The sequence below is a fragment of the Gorilla gorilla genome, chromosome 20 (genome assembly GCF_029281585.2).
Source record: "Gorilla gorilla gorilla isolate KB3781 chromosome 20, NHGRI_mGorGor1-v2.1_pri, whole genome shotgun sequence".
Taxonomy (NCBI): Eukaryota; Metazoa; Chordata; class Mammalia; order Primates; family Hominidae; genus Gorilla; species Gorilla gorilla.
This window is the reverse complement of record NC_073244.2, coordinates 52,843,365-52,860,627: the sequence shown is the minus strand read 5'-3', so window position 1 is coordinate 52,860,627 and position 17,263 is coordinate 52,843,365. Positions and strand designations below refer to the sequence as shown.

The window sequence follows — 17,263 nt, the reverse complement described above, 5'->3', positions numbered from 1 at the left end:
GATTCTGTGAGCATCATCCCTGGCTGGGAATAGTGTCAGTGAGTTGAGTTGCTTACATCATCGACCCCAAAGCAGCAATGTTCTCTGCTCTGGGCTTCTACAGCCGTCTCGTCATCCTATCCCTTCTCCCTTCCCTATTTATCCTGTCATCCATCCACTCGTGCACCCCACCATCAGGAGAGCACTGCCTCCCCCATGCTCTCATTTACCCCCACCTATCCCTTATCCAGTCCTTCATTCCATCCCCTCATCCCACTGCTCATCCTGTCCCATTATCCTACATCCTCACCCCATCACCTCACCCCATCCTTTCTTTTCCTGACATGTTCTATGTACTGTGGACCTAAAAGAAAGAAGTCAAGGGGTGGGTGCAGTGGCTCATGCCTGTAATCCCAGCACTTTGGGAGGCCGGGGCGGGCAGATCACCTGAGGTCAGGAGTTTGAGACCTGCCTGGCCAACATGGAGAAAACCCATCTCCACTAAACATACAAAAATTAGCCGGGCGTGGTGGCGCGCACCTTATTGGCCAGGCTGGTCTCAAACTCCTGAGAGTTATGTTATTTTTGTAAACCAATAAGAATTCCTGACGAGCATTTTTTTTTTTTTTTTAGCGGTGGGGTTATTGAGTTTTTTTGAGACAGGATCTCACCCCATAGTCCAGACTGGAGTGCAGTGGCAGGTTCATGGCTCACTGCAGCCTCGACCTCCCAGGCCCAGGTGATTCTCCCACCTCAGCCTCCTGAGTAGGTGGAATCACAGGCATGCACCACCATGCCTGCCTAATTTTTGTACTTTTTTTGGTAGAGATGAGGTTTCGCCATGTTGCCCAGTCTGGTCTTAAACTCTTGGGCTCAAGCGATCCACTTGTGTCAGTCCCACTCCCTGTCCCCCCTTTTTTTTACCTTTAAAAATCCACTTGTTCGCTGGGCACAGTGGCTCATGCCTGTAATCCCAGCACTGTGGGAGGCCATGGTGGGCAGATCACCTGAGGTCAGAAGTTCGAGACCAGCCTGGCGGACATGGAGAAACCACACCTCTACTAAAAATACAAAAACTAAGAAAAACTAAAAAAAAAAAATTAAAATTAAAAAATACAAAAACTAGCCAGGGATGGTGGTGCACGTCTGCAGTCCCAGCTACTTGGGAGGCTGAGGCGGGAGGATTGCTTGAAACTGGGAGGCAGAGGTGCATCAGCTGAGATCGCGCCATTGCACTCCAGCCCAGGCAAGAGAGTGAGACTCCGTCTCAAAAAAGAAAAAAAAAAATCCACTGGTAGGCTGAGGCAAGAGGATCATTTAATCCCAAGAGTTCAAGACTATGGTGAGCTATGATCTTGTTGCTACCCTCCAGCCTGGGTGACACAGTGAGACCCTGTCTCAGACCAAAAAATAAAATAAAATAAAATAAAATAAATCCAACTTGCAAGTACTGCTAAATCAGAGTGCATATTCAGGGCAATTTGAATCTATACTTCTGAGTTGCAACCCTCAAGCTTGGCTCAAATAAATAAACGCTCTACTTTTGCCTTGACTTCTTCGTTTGTTTTTTGTTTTTTTTTTTTTTTTTAACAGAGTCTCCCTCTGTTGCCCAGGCTGGAGTGCAGTGGCACGATCTCAGCTCACTGCAACCTCTGCCTCCCAGGTTCAAGCAATTCTCCTGCCTCAGCTTCCTGAGTAGCTGCGATTACAGACGCCTGCCACCATGCCCAACTAATTTTTTTTATTCTTAATAGAATTGGGGTTTCACCATGTTGGCCAGGCTAGTCTCGAGCTCCCGGCCTCAAGTGATCCACCCACCTTGGCCTCCCAAAGTGCTGGGATTACAGGCATAAGCCACTGCACCCGGCCTAAAAGTTCTTTACTAAGTACTACTCTTCGTAGCTGGGTGAGGGTGGGAGAAGAAAAAAATAAGGCACTGCTCCCACAAATTCATATCAGGAAGGCAACCATAAGTTGAGAAAAATAAAATTTTGGGTCTCCTGGGGGACAGCTTTTGCTTCCTTTCCTTCATCTCCCTCTGTATCCAACTATCACCTGGTTCCACACCCCGCCAGTCCCCTTATTAAAAAAAAGGTATTTCAAAAGTATATATATATATTTTGAGACGGAGTCTCGCTCTGTTGCCCAGGCTGGAGTGCTGTGGCGCGATCTCGGCTCACTGCAAGCTCCACCTCCCGGGTTCACACCATTCTCCTGCCTCAGCCTCCTGAGTAGCTGGGACTACAGGCGCCCGCCACCACACCTGGCTAATTTTTTTGTATTTTTAATAGAGACAGGGTTTCAGCGTGTTAGCCAGGATGGTCTTGATCTCCTGACCTCGTGATCCGCCCGCCTCGGCCTCCCAAAGTGCTGGGATTACAGGCGTGAGCCACTGTGCTCAACCAAGTATACGTTTTTGAGACAGGATTTCGAACCGTTGCCCAGGCTGGAGTACAGTGTTTTGGTGGGCTCACTACAACCTCCACCTTCCCGGGTCATGTGACCCTCCCATCTCAGCCTTGTAGATAGCTGGGACTACAGGTGCATGCCACCACACTTGGCCAACTTTTAAATGTTTTGTAGAGATGAGGTCTCACTATATTGCCCACGGTTGTCTTGAACTTCTGGGCTCAAGCCATCTTCCCGCCTTGGCCCCTCAAAATGTTGGGATTACAGGCGTGAGCCACTGTGCCCAGCCTCCAAAATATATGTTATTTTAAAAATAATAATAATTACTGTTTTTTGAGACAGAGTCTCGCTCTGTCACCCAGGCTGGAGTGCAGTGGAGTGGTCTCAGTTCACTGCAACCTCTGCCTCCCGGGTTCAAGCAATTTTATATTTTTAGTAGGGATAGGGTTTCACCATGTTGGCTAGGTTGGTCTCAAACTCCTGACCTCAGGTGTTCCGCCCACCTCGGCCTCCCAAAGTGCTGGGATTACAGGTGTGAGCTACTGCACCCGGCCAAAAATAATTATTCCTTTTTCTTTTTTTTTTTTTGAAATGGAGTCTTGTTCTGTCGCCCAGGCTGGAGTGCGGTGGCATGATCTCAGCTCACTGCAACCTCTGCCTCTGGGGTTCAAGTGATTCTCCTGCCTCAGCCTTCCCAGTAGCTGGGACTACAGGCACACACCACCATGCCCAGCTAATTTTTGTATTTTTAGTAGAGACAGGGTTTCACCATGTTGGCCAGGCTGGTCTCAAACTCCTGGCCTCAAGTGATCCACCCGCCTCAGCCTCCCAAAGTGCTGGGATTACAGGCATGAGCCACCGCGCCTGGCCTCGAAAATAATTATTTCAAATACAGACATGGAGACAGGATTAGAGGAATTACCACGATTATACATACACACCTATCTTTACAATATCTTAACATTTTTACCATTATTAATTTAGAGAAATAAAATACTCATGACCGGGTTTGGGGTTCCCGGTATCCCTTCTGAAACATCACATCCTTCTCTCCCTCCTACAGGGGAAGCACTGTCTTTTTTTTTTTAGACGGAGTCTCACTCTGTCGCCCAGGCTGGAGTGCGGTGGCGTGATCTTGGCTCATTGCAACCTCCGCCTCCCAGGTTCAAGCAATTCTCCTGCCTCAGCCTCCAGAGTAGCTGGGATTACAGGCACATGCTGCCATGCCTGGCTAATTTTTGTATTTTTAGTAGAGATGGGGTTTCACTATGCTGGCCAGGCTGGTCTTGAACTCTTGACCTTGTGATCTGCCCACCTCAGCCTCCCAAAGTGCTGGGATTACAGGCATGAGCCACTGAGCCCAGCGGGAGGCACTATCTTATAGTTAATATTTCCAGGTACCTTCTGATTCTTTTCCTGCATATTTGTGCAATCACACACAATTATTTGGGAAAACATTATTTTTATTTTTATTTTTATTTTTTTGAGATGGAGTCTTGCTCTGTTGCCCAGGCTGGAATGCAAAGGCATGATCTCGGCTCACTGCAATCTCCGCCTCCCAGGTTTAAGTGATTCTCTTGCCTCAGACTCCCGAGTAGCTGAGATTATAGGTGCCCACCACGCCCCGCTAATTTTTGTATTTTTAGTAGAGATGGGGTTTCACCATATTGGTCAGGTTGGTCTCGAATTCCTGACCTTGTGATCTGCCCACCTAGGCCTCCCAAAGTGCTGGGATTACAGGTGTCAGCCACCATGCCTGGCCTGGGAAAACATTCTTTTTCAGGCTTAAAAACTTTATGCACTCTGCGAGCGGTGGGTCACACCTGTAATCTCAAAACATTGGGAGGCCCAGGTGGGTGGATCACTTGGGGTCAGAAGTTCGAGACCAGCCTGTCCAATATGGTGAAACCCCATCTCTACTAAAAATAAAAAAATTAGCTGGGTGTGGTGGCAGGCGGCTGTAATCCCACCTACTTGGGAGGCTGAGGCAAGAGAATCACTTGAACCTGGGAGGCGGAGGTTGCAGTGAGCCGAGTTCGCACCATTGCACTCCAGCCTGGGTGAGAGAGCAAGACTCTGTCTCAAAAAAAAAAAAATAAATAAAAGAACAACTTTATGCCTGGGACAGCACACAGGCCACATCCCTTCTTCTGCAACTGGCTTTTGGTCTTCAGCTTTTAAGATTCATTCATATCCATACAGCTGGCTCTGGATCACTAATTTTAACGCCTGGGAGGTGTTTCAGAGAAGGCTTTGGCACACCTCTCCATCCATTTAATTTCCCATCTGATCAGATCTCTAGGTTGTTTCTAATCTTTTCCTCTTAGAATCAGTTCTGCATCTATCTCTGGGTTGAGAATTTCCTCATTTCAAACGCCTGAGTCATGGGGTTCTGTTTTCTTCTGCCTCTAGCATTTGGCTTTGATCTGCCCGCTTCTGCCCTCCACACATTCTATTCCGGCTCTTTCCCCTCCCATCCAGGCCCCACCCATTCTCCTCTCAGAGCCCCAGGCCTCCAGGTTCGGCTCCCCTCCACCCTCCCCTCTGCAGCCAGAGGATCTTGAAACAGCAGGCATCTGAGATTATTTGTCTGAGCTGGTTTCCTCTCCTACCCAAAGAGGGGCGAGTGCAGGGACAGGGCTTGTCTGCCTTCCCTAGGCCTGTGTGCCTGTGCCTTACACTGCCATGAGATGAGGAAGACACAGTCATTAAACAGGATGAAAATGTACCTGTCTCAACAACTGGCTTCTTGCTCACAGGTCGAGAGCGATCTTGGCTGTTGAAAATATGTGGATCGGCAGGTTAGTGGAGACAGGGGGAGTAGAAGAGGGGTGGTGGGTAAGTGGTGGGATAGGCAGGAACTGGAGCTTAACAGTTTAGCAGGAACATGTTTGGGGGATGGGATGGAGAGGAGTGTGGAGGCCCAAGCTTGAGGTCTGGGGGTTGGAAACCCAGGGGAACCGGAGTTACTGGAATTCAACTCATTGCCCTGCTAACACCACTGCCTCTTTCTTTTCCTTCCTTTTTTGTTTTTTGAGACAGAGTCTTGCTCTGTCGCCCAGGCTGGAGTGCAGTGGTGTGATCTTGGCTCACTGCAAACTCCGCCTTCCGGGTTCAAGTGATTCTCCTGCCTCAGCCTCCTGAGTAGCTAGGATTACAGGTGCGCACCACCACACCCAGCTAACTTTTGTATTTTTAGTAGAGACGGGGTTTCATCATGTTGGTCAAGCTTGTCTCGAACTCCTGACCTCAGGTGATCCGTTTGCCTCGGCCTCCCAAAGTGCTGGGATTACAGGCGTGAGCCGCCGCTCCCGGCCTCAAAATAGACCAATTTAACAGCATTCCACCGATGTCCATGCTGAACCATGGGAATGGCGGCCTGTTCTTTCTCCTGGAGTCCATCCTCCTCTGCAGCCGGATTTCTTAGCCGGAGAGTCGTGCTGAGGGAGCACCCCACTGCGTCTTTTATGTGACTGGCCAAGTTGTCCAACCTCAGTTTTCCTCATCTGTAAATGAAGCTTATAACTGTACCTAGCCTCCATTAATACTCTGAGAGAGATACTAACATATCATCTCCATCTTCAGATGAGGAAACTGAGGTTCAAGGACCCTAGGTCACCTGCCCAGAGTCACACAGCCCCTAAGTGTCTATGGCTCTGGGATGCTCCTTCTCTCCTTCTCCCACTGCTCTCTTCGTCTGGGGGCTTTGTTTTGCTCCACTCCTACCCCCCAACACTCCCAGAACAGAGTGGACCCTCTGGGCTGTGATGATGAAGAAATGAATGAGTGCACTCTACTCTGATACCTACCTTTCCATATCTCGGTGGGACCCAAACCACCCCCACACTCTCACCTGCCTCCACCCTGTACCACCCTGACTTTCTGCACTCGGCACACACGCACCAGGGGGTGCCCCTAGCCTACAAGTCACCCCATTGGGCTTTTGGAGAATGGGGCAGGGGGAGAGAAGGAGAATGGCCCAGAGACAGACTGAAAACCCTGGAGGTGAGGGGTGTGCAGAGAACCAGAGAGAGATGGACAGTAATCCTTTCTCTTCTTCTTCTCCTCCTCCTCCTCCTCCTCCAAGGTGAGGGGTGTGCAGAGAACCAGAGAGAGACGGACAGTAATCCTTTCTCTTCTTCTTCTTCTTCTTCTCCTCCTCCTCCTCCCTGGGTTCCACTTTTACGCTGGCTCGGGATATGTGACCTTGGGCCTATGACTGAACTTCTCATCAGCAGATCGGGGATGACATGTGAGTGCAGCCCTCAGAGGTTTATGGGGATCATATGATGAATACCTGCGCAGCGTTTAGGCAAATACTTGCACGTAGCCAACGTGTGCCAGCTGGCGTTCACTGCCCTTCTGCTCTCCATGCTTTTTCTGTGCTAGGTGTGGCACCGAAATCTTACAACAGCCCGAAGTCAGCACCTTTATGATCTCCACTTTATTATGCTTTTCATAGGAATTCAGTTACATAAGTAATAGATGATTATGGGTTGATTACAAATTTCAGCCGGGTACAGTGGCTCAAGCCTTTGGGAGGCCAAGGTGGGAGGATCGCTGGAGCTCAGGAGTTCAAGACCAGCCTGGGCAGCATAGCAAGGCCCCCATCTCTAGAAAAAATTTAAAAATTAGCTGGGTGTGGTGGCAGACGCCTGAAGTTCCACCTACTTGGGAGGCTGAGGAGGGAGGATCGCTCAAGTTCGAGACTGCAGTGAGCCGTGATCGCGCCATGGCCCTCCAGCCTGGGCAAAAGAGCAGGACCTTGTCTCCAAAAAAGGAAAGAGAAAAATAAAATTTCAAAGACTACAGAAAAATAATTCCCTTTCTCCCTTCAACCCACTACTCCCTGGCTGCTGTCTATTTCAGTCCCACCCCCAGCTGTCCATCACCGGCCACTCCTGCCATTACTATTGTTCTAAAGCTGCCAGAGTCAGCCTGGCCTGGTTCTATTCTTTTCTATCTTTCTAGAAGGTAAGACCCACTCTGGGTGGGTCAGGAGGTTAGTGTGTTACTTTTTTTTTTTTTTTTTGAGACGGAGTCTCGCTCTGTCACCCAGGTTGGAGTGCAGTGGTGCAATTTTGGCTCAGTGCAACCTCTGCTTCCTGGGTTCAAGTGATTCTTTAGCCTCAGCCTCTGGAGTAGCTGAGATTACAGGCATGTGCCACTACGCCCAGCTAATTGTTGTATTTATAGTGGAGATGGCATTTCACCATGTTGGCCAGGCTGGTCTCGAACTCCTGACCTCAAATGATCTGCCTGCTTCGGCCTCCCAAAGTGCTGGGATTACATGCGTGAGCCACTGCGCCCGGCCTCTATGCGTTACTTTGGAGAAGTCACGTTCCTCATTATACACCCATATCTCCAAATGTGAAGTCCACTCCATCTCCATTTAGTTCCAGTTTTTATTTCAACATGCTGCAGCTTCCAGAATAAGGAGTAGCTGGAGAAGATCCAGAGTGTGGCATGCAGAAAGCCCCTCCACCAGTGCCAGGTACTGAGGCCCCAGGGAACTCCTGACCTCCGCTCCTTTATGCAGAATTGATGCCAGGCCTGCATCCAGGCCTGACTGGGTGATGCTGGGGAGGCAGTAGAGACAGAGACAGCCCTACCCCCATGGGGCCTACAGTCCAGTTGAGGAGGCAGGTTAGTCACCAGACCTTGACTGCCCAGAGTGGTCGGGGCTGGGATGGGGGAGGCCAGGGGGCCTGTGGGAGCCCAGAGTAAGTGCCTGCCCTGGCCGGAGAGTGGTGAGTATCAGGGAGGGCTTCCTGGAGGAGGGGATACATGGATCTGAAGAATGACTAGAGAAAGATCATGGGGAAGAGTGTTCCTGCAGGGGCAATAGCATGTTGGGTGGCTGAGAGGGTAGCAGGAGGGATTGGAGGAGACCAGGGTTTTTGATGATGATTTCAGCACAGAGTGCTGGGGCTGTGGGGGAGGTGGGGGAACTGATTTCTCACCTCAGGGAGGGGCAGGACTTTGGAGGAGAGAGGAGAGCAAACATTCCAGGTGGGGAAACACCTGTTACAAGCCATAAGAGGGAGTGTACGGCGCTGGAGGCCCAGCAAGGCCAGTGTGGTTTAGCACAGATCCTTGCTGTGGACACAGAGTTGGGAGTCCTTGGCAGACGGACGGCAGATTCTGCAGCTCTGTGAATGACCAGGCTCACCTGGGAGAGAGGGTGAGAAGAGGACCCGGTTTCTAGCATGTGGAGGTGGGGTGGGGGAGAAGGCAGAGCGAGGGAGACTGAGGGTGGGGACCCAGGAGGTGAAACACCGCCACCACCTGGAAGCTGGACGAGGGGCTCTCAGCCAACTCCCCACCAGAATTTGTATTGTATAATTCTAAAAACGATGTCTGGTTAACATTTACTTTTATATTCAAATGTATCTTTTTAGAATATTGTGCCAGTCTTGAAGATCACTGGAGATACTTCTACCTTCACCTACAATTTTCTTTCTTTCTTTTTTTTTTTTTTTGAGACAAGGTCTCACTCTCTTGCCCAGGCTGGAGTGCAGTGGCACGATCTCAGCTCCCTGCAACCTCAACCTCCCAAGCTCCAGTGATCCTCTCACTTTAGCCTCCCAAGTAGCTGGGACTACAGGCGCATGCCACCAGACTGGGCTAATTTTTGTATTTTTTGTAGAGACGGGGTTTCACCATGTTGACCAGGCTGGTCTGGAACTCCTGGACACAAGTGATCCGCCCGCCTTGGCCTCCCAAAGTGCTGGGATTAAAGGCGTGGGCCTCCGTGCCCGGCCCTGTTTTACTCTTTTCCTGGTGCCTTTTTTTTTTTTTTGAGTTGGAGTTTTGCTCTTGTTGCTCAGGCTGGAGTGCAATGACGCGATCTCGGTTCACCGCAACCTCTGGCCCCCAGGTTAAAGGGATTCTCCTGCTTCAGCCTCTGAGTAGCTGGGATTACAGGCATGTGACACCACACCCAGCCAATTTTGTATTTTTAGTAGAGACGGGGTTTCTCCATGTTGGTCAGGCTGGTCTCGAACTCCCCATCTCAGGGATCTGCCGCCTTAGCCTCTCAAAGTTTTGGGATTACAGGCGTGAGCCACTGCGCCCAGCCCTTCCTGGTGTCTTTGATGAACTACATTTGAATGTAGTCCAATTTATCAGTCTTTTCAGTAATGTTTGTGCTTTTTTGTGTCATTTTTAAGAACGCTTTTTCTCTCTTGGGGGCATAAAGATACACTTCTAGATTATCTGTTAAAGCTTTTATTGTTTAGCTTTTCACATTGAGATATATGATCCATTTGGAATTAATATTTGATGTGATGTCAGGTAGGTTTCGAATTTCCTTTTTCCCTGTAAAGGTATTCAATGTCTCAGTCTCATTATGGAAAAGACCACCCTTTCCTCATGGTTCTGTAATACCATCCTTGGCATCAACCAGAAGTGGGTTCTTATTTTGGGCTGACTAATCTCTTCCATTGGTCTCTGTTCATGTTTGGGTAATTCTACACTGTCCTAATTACCATAGCTCCCTAGTAAGTTTGATATCAGGTAGAGTAAGTCCTCTTATTTAGTTTTTGTTTTTTCGGAGTCTTACTCTGCTGCCCAGGCTGGAGTGCAGTGGTGTGACCTTGGCTCATTGCAACCTTTGCCTCCCGGATTTAAGTGATTCTCCTGCCTCAGCCTCTCAAGTAACTGGGATTACAGGAGCCCGCCACCATGCCCAGCTAATTTTTGTATCTTTAGTAGAGATGGGGTTTCACCATGTTGGCCAGGCTGGTCTGGAATTCCTGACCTCAGGTGATCCACCCGCCTCGGCCTCCCAAAGTGCTGGGATTATAGGTGTGAGGCACTGCGCCCAGCCTTTGTTTGTTTGTTTTTTGTTTTGTTTTGTTTTTAGAGACAGGGTCTCATTCTGTCTCCCAGGCTGGAGTACAGTGACATGATCATAGCTCACTGCAGCCTCCAACTCCTGGGCTCAAGGGATCCTCCTGCCTCGGCCTCCCAAAGTGTTGGGATTACAGGTGTTAGCCACCATGCCTGGTTACTGTCTTTTTCTTATTTAGGAATGTCTCCGCTCTGCTTGATGTTTTGCCTTTCCATATGTATTACAGAATAAGCTTATCATTTCCTTTTTTTTTTTTTTTTTTTTGAGATGGAGTCTCGCTCTGTCCCCAGGCTGGAGTGCAGTGGCGCCATCTCGGCTCACTGCAACCTCCGCCTCCTAGGTTCAAGCGATTCTCCTTCTTCAGCCTCCCGAGTAGCTGAGATTACAGGTGTGCGCCACCAGGCCCAGCTAATTTTTGTGTATTTAGTAGAGATGGAGTTTTGCCATTTTGGCCAGGCTGGTCTCGAACTCTCGACCTCAGGTGATCTGCCAGCCTCGGCCCTCCAAAGTGCTGGGATTACAGGCATGAGCCACTGTGCCTGGCCAGAATGAGCTTATCAAATTCCACAAAATTTGGGATCTTGATTTGGTTTATATTGAATCCATAGATCAATTTTGGGGAAACTGACATTTAAAATATTAAGTTGATCAATTCAAGAGCCTGGAATATTTTTTCACTTATTTAAGTCTTCTTTTTTTTTTTTTTTTTTGAGACAGAATCTTGCTCTGTCACCCAGGCTGGAGGGCAGTGGTGCAATCTCGGCTACTGCAACCTCTACCTACTGGGTTCAATTTTCCTGCCTCAGCCTCCCGAGTAGCTGGGATTACAGGCTTCCGCCACCACGCCCAGCTAATTTTTGTATTTTTAGTAGAGATGATGTTTCACCATGTTGACCAGGCTGGTATTTAAGTCTTCTTTAATTTGTCTCAATATTTCCTTGTTTCTCTTTTTTTTTTTTTTTCTTTTTGAGACAGTCTCGCTCTGTCGCCCAGGCTGCAGTGCAGTGGCGCTATCTCAGCTCACTGCAAGCTCCGCCTCCCGGGTTCACGCCATTCTTCTGCCTCAGCCTCCCGAGTAGCTGGGACTACAGGCACCCACTACCACGCCCGGCTAATTTTTTGTATTTTTAGTAGAGACGGGGTTTCACCATGTTAGCCAGGATGGTCTCAATCTCCTGACCTCGTGATCCGCCCATCTCGGCCTCCCAAAGTGCTGGGATTACAGGCGTGAGCCACCGGGCCTGGCCCCTTGTTTCTCTCTTGGTGTTTTTGCATGTCTTTTGTTAGATTTATTTTGAAGGGTTTAATGTTTGATAGTTTTAAGTGCTACTTTAAAATTTCAGGTGCTAATTGTTGCTTTCATCTACAAATACAGGCCAAGTACGGTAGCTCATGCCTGTAATCCCAGCACTTTTGGAGGCCGAGGCAGGCGGATCACTTGAGGTCATGAGTTCAAGGTCAGCCTGGCCAACATGGTAAAACCCCATCTCTACTAAAAAAAATACAAAAATTAGCCGGGCGTGGTCACGCACGTCTGTAATTCCAGCTACTCGGGAGGCTGAGGCACGAGACTCACTTGAATTGTGGAGGCAGAGGTTGTAGTGAGCCAAGATATCCCCACTGCACTCCAGCCTGGGGGACAGAGCGATACTCCAAGACTCCATCTCAAAAAATAATAATAATAAAAATTAAAAATTAATTAAATAAATAAAAATACAAATGTATCCATTTTATATCCAGCAATCTTTCTACGCTCACTCAGTTTTTGAATTTCTATGTACAAAATAGCTCATCTGCAAATAGAGGCAGGTTTGTTTCTGCCTTGCCATTATGGCTTATGCCATCTATTTATTTCTTCCTTTATTTAATTATTTGCCTTAGTGACCTGGTTAAGTCCTCCAGTACCATGTTCAATAAAAGTAGTGAGAGTAGACATCTTGTCTTGTTGCCATTCTGAAATGGAACATTTTCAGCGTTTCACTATTAGGTATAAAGTTTGCTGTAGGAAACTTGATTAGATTAAGGCATTTTATTCTTAGTTTGCTAGAATTTTTTTTTTTTTTTTTTGAGACAGAGTCTCACTCTGTCACCCAGGCTGGAGTGCAGTGGTGCGATCTGGGCTCACTGCAACCTCGACCTCCCAGGTTCAAGCGATTCTCCTGCCTCAGCCTCCCGAGTAGCTGGGATTACAGGTGCACGTCACCATGCCCCGCTAATTTTTGTATTTTTAGTAGAGATGGGGTTTCACCATATTGGCCAGGCTGGTCTCAAACTCCCGACCTCAAGTGATCTGCCTGCCTCAGCCTCCCAAAGTGTGTGAGCACTGCGCCCAGCCATTTTTTCTTTTTAATCATGAATAGGTGTTGAATTTTGTTAGATACTTTTTTAGATGCATTGAGATCATCATATAGCTTTTCTCCTTTAATCTGTAAATAACACTGAAGAATTTTCCGATGTTAAATTATTCTTCCTGGAATAACGACAACTGAACTATGATTTATTAACATTTTTATATTTTGTAAGATTCTGTTTGCTAATATATTTATTCATATTTTAAACTCCTATCTGTACCAGATGCTAGTATTTTATTTATTTATTTATTGAGACGGAGTCTTGCTCTGTCACCCAGGCTGGAGTGCAGTGGCCTGATTTCGGCTCAGTGCAACCTCTGCTTCCTGGGTTCAAGCGATTCTCATGCCCTAGCCTCCCAGGTAGCTTGCATTACAGGCACCTGCCAGCATGCCTGGATAATTTTTGTATTTTTAGTACAGATGGGGTTTCACCATGTTGGCTAAGCTAGTCTTGAACTCCTGACCCCAAGTGATCCACCCACCTTGGCCTCCTCAAGTGCTGGGATTACAGGCATGAGCCACTGTGCCTGGCTGCTAATATTTTATGTATGATTTTTATATCCAAGTTTGGTAGTGAGACTGGCTTGTAATTTTCATTTCTTATATTGTCTTAGGCAGGTTTTGGCAATTAAGTTTCCGCCTGCCTTATAAAACTGTGCTTTTTCTATACCATAAAAGAGTTTATGTGAGATTGGCATTATTTCTTCCTTAGATATTTGGTAAATTTCACTAGTGAGTTATCATAAACATTGGAGGGAAGATATTTAATTTTAGACTTGATTTCTTTAATCATTTTAGCACTATTCATGTTTATTGTTTCTCCTTGTGTCCATTTTGGCAAGTTGTATTTATTTTTCTTTCTTTTTTTTCTTTTTTTTGAGGTGGAGTCTCGCTCTGTTGCCCAGGCTGGAGTGCAGTGGTGCAATCTCGGCTCACTGCAATGTCTACCTCCTGGGTTGAAGCGATTCTCTTGTCTCAGCCTTCCAAGTAGCTGGGATTACAGGCGCCTGCCAACACGCCCGGCTAATTTTTTGTATTTTTAGTAGAGATGGGGTTTTGCCGTGTTGGCCAGGTTGGTCTTGAACTCCTGACCTTAGGTGATCCGCCCACCTCGGCCTTCCAAAGTGCAGGGATTACAGGAGTGAGCCACCGCACCTGGCCTATTTTTCTAAGGAATGTGTTCACTAATCTTCAAACTTTTGACATAAAATTGTTGCTGGTTTTTTTTCTTTTTTCTTCCTGTCAAGCTGTTCTTTATTTCAGGGAGAGGGCAGGGGAGGGGGCTCAGTCTTTCTAGGCAGCAGCTTTCCTCACGGTGGCCAGCACCTTGCTCAGCTCCTTCCGCTTCCTCTTGGCACGGATGTGCGTCCCTATCCTTTTCTTGATGAACTTGAGGGACCGTTTGTCCTTGGGGACCTTCAGCAACTCCATGGTGAGCCGCTTGTACGAGGCGAAGCTACACACCTCCCGAATCATGTCCCGCGCAAACCTGGTGTGTTTGGTCAGACGTCTGGGGCGGCAGCTGTGCCTGGGCTTGCTCACGTCCTTGGTCACCTTGGGGCCCACGGCCACAGGGTCGCGCAGAGCCATGGCTGCTGCTCTCCAATGGCAGCCGTGGCGGAAGCGCTGGTATTCTTTAAGTTTATTTTTATTGAAAAATTTTCGGCCGGTCGCGGTGGCTCATGCCTGTAATCCCAGCACTTTGGGAGGCCGAGGCGGGCGGATCACGAGGTGAGGAATCGAGACCGTCCTGGCTAACACGGTGAGACCCCTGTCTCTAAAAATGCAAAAAAAATTAGCCGGGCGTGGTGGCGGCCGGCGCCTGTAGTCCCAGCTACTCGGGAGGCTGAGGCAGGAGAATGGCGTGAACCCCGAGAGGTGGAGCTTGCAGTGAGCCGAGATCGCGCCACTGCACTCCAGCCTGGGCGACAGAGCGAGACTCCGTCTCAAAAAAAAAAGAAAAAAAGAAAAACTTTCATTGTCTACCCCCCTGGTGATGCAAGCTTGGAGAAAATGTGTTCACATAATTAAATAGATGGGAATCCAAAGAATATCAGTATAGCAATGTCCCTTAATTCTTTTAACTCCTTCTAAGCTATATGCCAAAAATCAATGGTCACCTATCTTCAAAATATAGTTGAATGACTCCTCAGCTGACAATTGCTCTAGGTCCTCTTCTAGTTTTGTTGACTGCAAAGTATTGAAAGCAAAACATTGAAAAGCAAAGACTTGCAGGCAGATTTATTACCCAGTCAATTGAATTCCTCCTAACACCACTATTAATGTTCTAGATGTCTCTATTTGGTCACCAGAGGATTTCAGCACTGAGAGCATGTACTGAAAATGGAAGAGAGGTAGGATTTTTTTTTTTTAAGTGGGAACAAACAAATGAACAAAAAAGTAAGTAAAAAGTGGGGCCAGGCATGGTGGCTCACTCCAGTAACCCCAGCATTTTGGGAGGCTGAGGCAGGAGAATCACTTGGGCCCAGGAGTTCAAGACCAGCCTGGGCAACATAGTGAGACACTGTCTTTACAAAAAAAAAAAAAAAATTAGCCAGGTGTGGTGGCACGTACCTGTGATTCCAGCTACTCAAGAGGCTGAGGTGGGAGGATTGCTTGAGCTTGGGAAGTTGAGGCTTCAGTGAGCCAAGATTGAGCCACTGCATTCCAGCCTGGGCAACAGAGCAAAACCCTTTCTGGCAAAAAAAAAAAAAAAAAAGAAAAGAAAAAGAGAAAGTCTGGGCGCAGTGGCTCACGCCTGTAATCCCAGCACTTTGGGAGGCTGAGGCAGGCAGATCACTGGAGGTCAGGAGTTTGAGACCAGCCTGGGCAACATGGTGAAAACCCATCTCTACTAAACATACAAATATTAGCCAGGAGTGGTTGTGCACGTCTGTAATCCCAGCTACTTGGGAGGCTGAGGCGGGAAAATCACTTGAACCTGGGAGGCGGAGGTTGCAGTGAGCTGAGATGGGGCCACTGTGCTCCATCCTGGGCGACAGAGCGAGACTCTGTCTCAAAAAAAAAAAAAGAAAAGAAAAGAAAAAGGAAAAAGGAAAGAAAAAGAAAAAGTGGGTGATGGGTGGAAAGTGAAACAGGATATGGGTAAATCATTCCTATACAACTGGGGCATTTTCAGGCAGGTCTCCTCGGGGAACTGTTCAATTGAAAGGTGAGGATTTGGGCATTAATTTCCTTTATTATTTATTTATTTTGAGACGGAGTCTCACTCTGTCACCCAGGCTTGGCGTGCAGTGGCGCCATCTTGGCTCACTGCAACCTCTGTCACCTGGGTTCAAATGATTCTCCCGCCATCGAGCCCAGCTAATTTCTGTATTTTTTAGTAGAGACAGGGTTTCACCAATTCAGTCAGGCTGGTCTTGAACTCCTGACCTCATGATCCACCCACCTCGACCTCCCAAAGTGCTGGGATTACAGATGTGAGCCACCGCGCCTGGCAGTTTCCTTTAATTTATCTCTGTATCCATCTATCCCATGGAAAATGTTCACGGACCCTTCCAGGTGTACATACCTAGACTAAGGAGCAGTCACCACCCTGAAGAGTAGCTGATGTTTTCTGTGTTACACTCTCTTGCCTATTCTGACGTGCAATAATAAAGGAGTTATTTTACAGCAGTTACTACCACAACCTAGAGTGTCTCGGACTGTGCGTTCTGCTGGACGCTTGGTCCTACATAGCTATGTATTGTCAGCACAGACTTAATTATATATAATCATTACAAACTCAACAGCAATGGCATGGACTGTATGCCATGCCAGGGGCTGTGCCAAGTGTTTGAGAGGCATTGCCTTAGTTAATTCCCATTTTACAGGTGAGGAAACCGAGGCTTGGGAGTGTTCCGTCACTTTCCCACGGCCAGCCAGTCAGTAACTCCCAGGCTTTGGGCTCAAACCCGGGTCTCTCTGATTCCAGAGCTGGTACCACACTGCCTGGAGACTCTAGACACTCAGAACTGTGAAATTTTAATCTTGGGACCCCATTAGAGACCCTCTGACCCATGCCCTTTGTTTTACAAAAGAAGTTTTAGGGCCAGAGTCAGGAAGTGACTCATGCAAAGTCATCTGCCCAACAGGTGCAAGGTGCGAGGGGAAACGGGAGGCATGGGTGGGAACCTCTCCCTGTTGACATTCTGATATCTAGGACTTTGGCACAATTTATTTTGAAGATAAAGAAGTACCTACGGCAACCAAGGTATGTGCCAAGTTGAATGAGTCCCTTAATCTCTTGAGAAATTTCTCTAGGAGACAGGGGTATGGCTGAGATGACCTTGAGGAAACCTAAACCAGAGGCTCCAATAGTTTGCATTCTCTTCCAGCGCCTGAATGAGCAGGAGCCGGACAATGTCACAGGATCAGTAGACATTCCAGGAAAGTAAAAGTTATCAGTTTGTGTCCTGACCACAGGTACAGACTGACTGCTGATCCAGGCCTTGGAACGAATCTTAACCCTGGACCAAGAATGAACCCTAACTGCAGCCACAGAGGGAGCAGAGAGAGCCTGGGCAAAGACTAAGAGAAAGACAATATATAGTATGTTATGGGAGCCTGAGCTGTTTAGGCCAGAAGGATCTCTAACTCTTGTTGCCACATAAAAGCTACTCCAGGGCCGGGTGCGGTGGCTCATGCCTGTAATCCCAGCACTTGGGGA

At 47.9% G+C, this 17,263-nt stretch overlaps 1 protein-coding gene across 1 annotated transcript; it reads right to left on the bottom strand.

Moving 5' to 3' along the window:
- Positions 1-13,887: 13,887 nt before the first annotated feature.
- On the bottom strand, positions 13,888-14,184 carry LOC109024144 (large ribosomal subunit protein eL36-like). The gene has a single exon (XM_055369495.1). The coding sequence runs from the start codon at positions 14,182-14,184 to the stop codon at positions 13,888-13,890; it is 297 nt and encodes a 98-aa protein (XP_055225470.1).
- Positions 14,185-17,263: the final 3,079 nt, after the last annotated feature.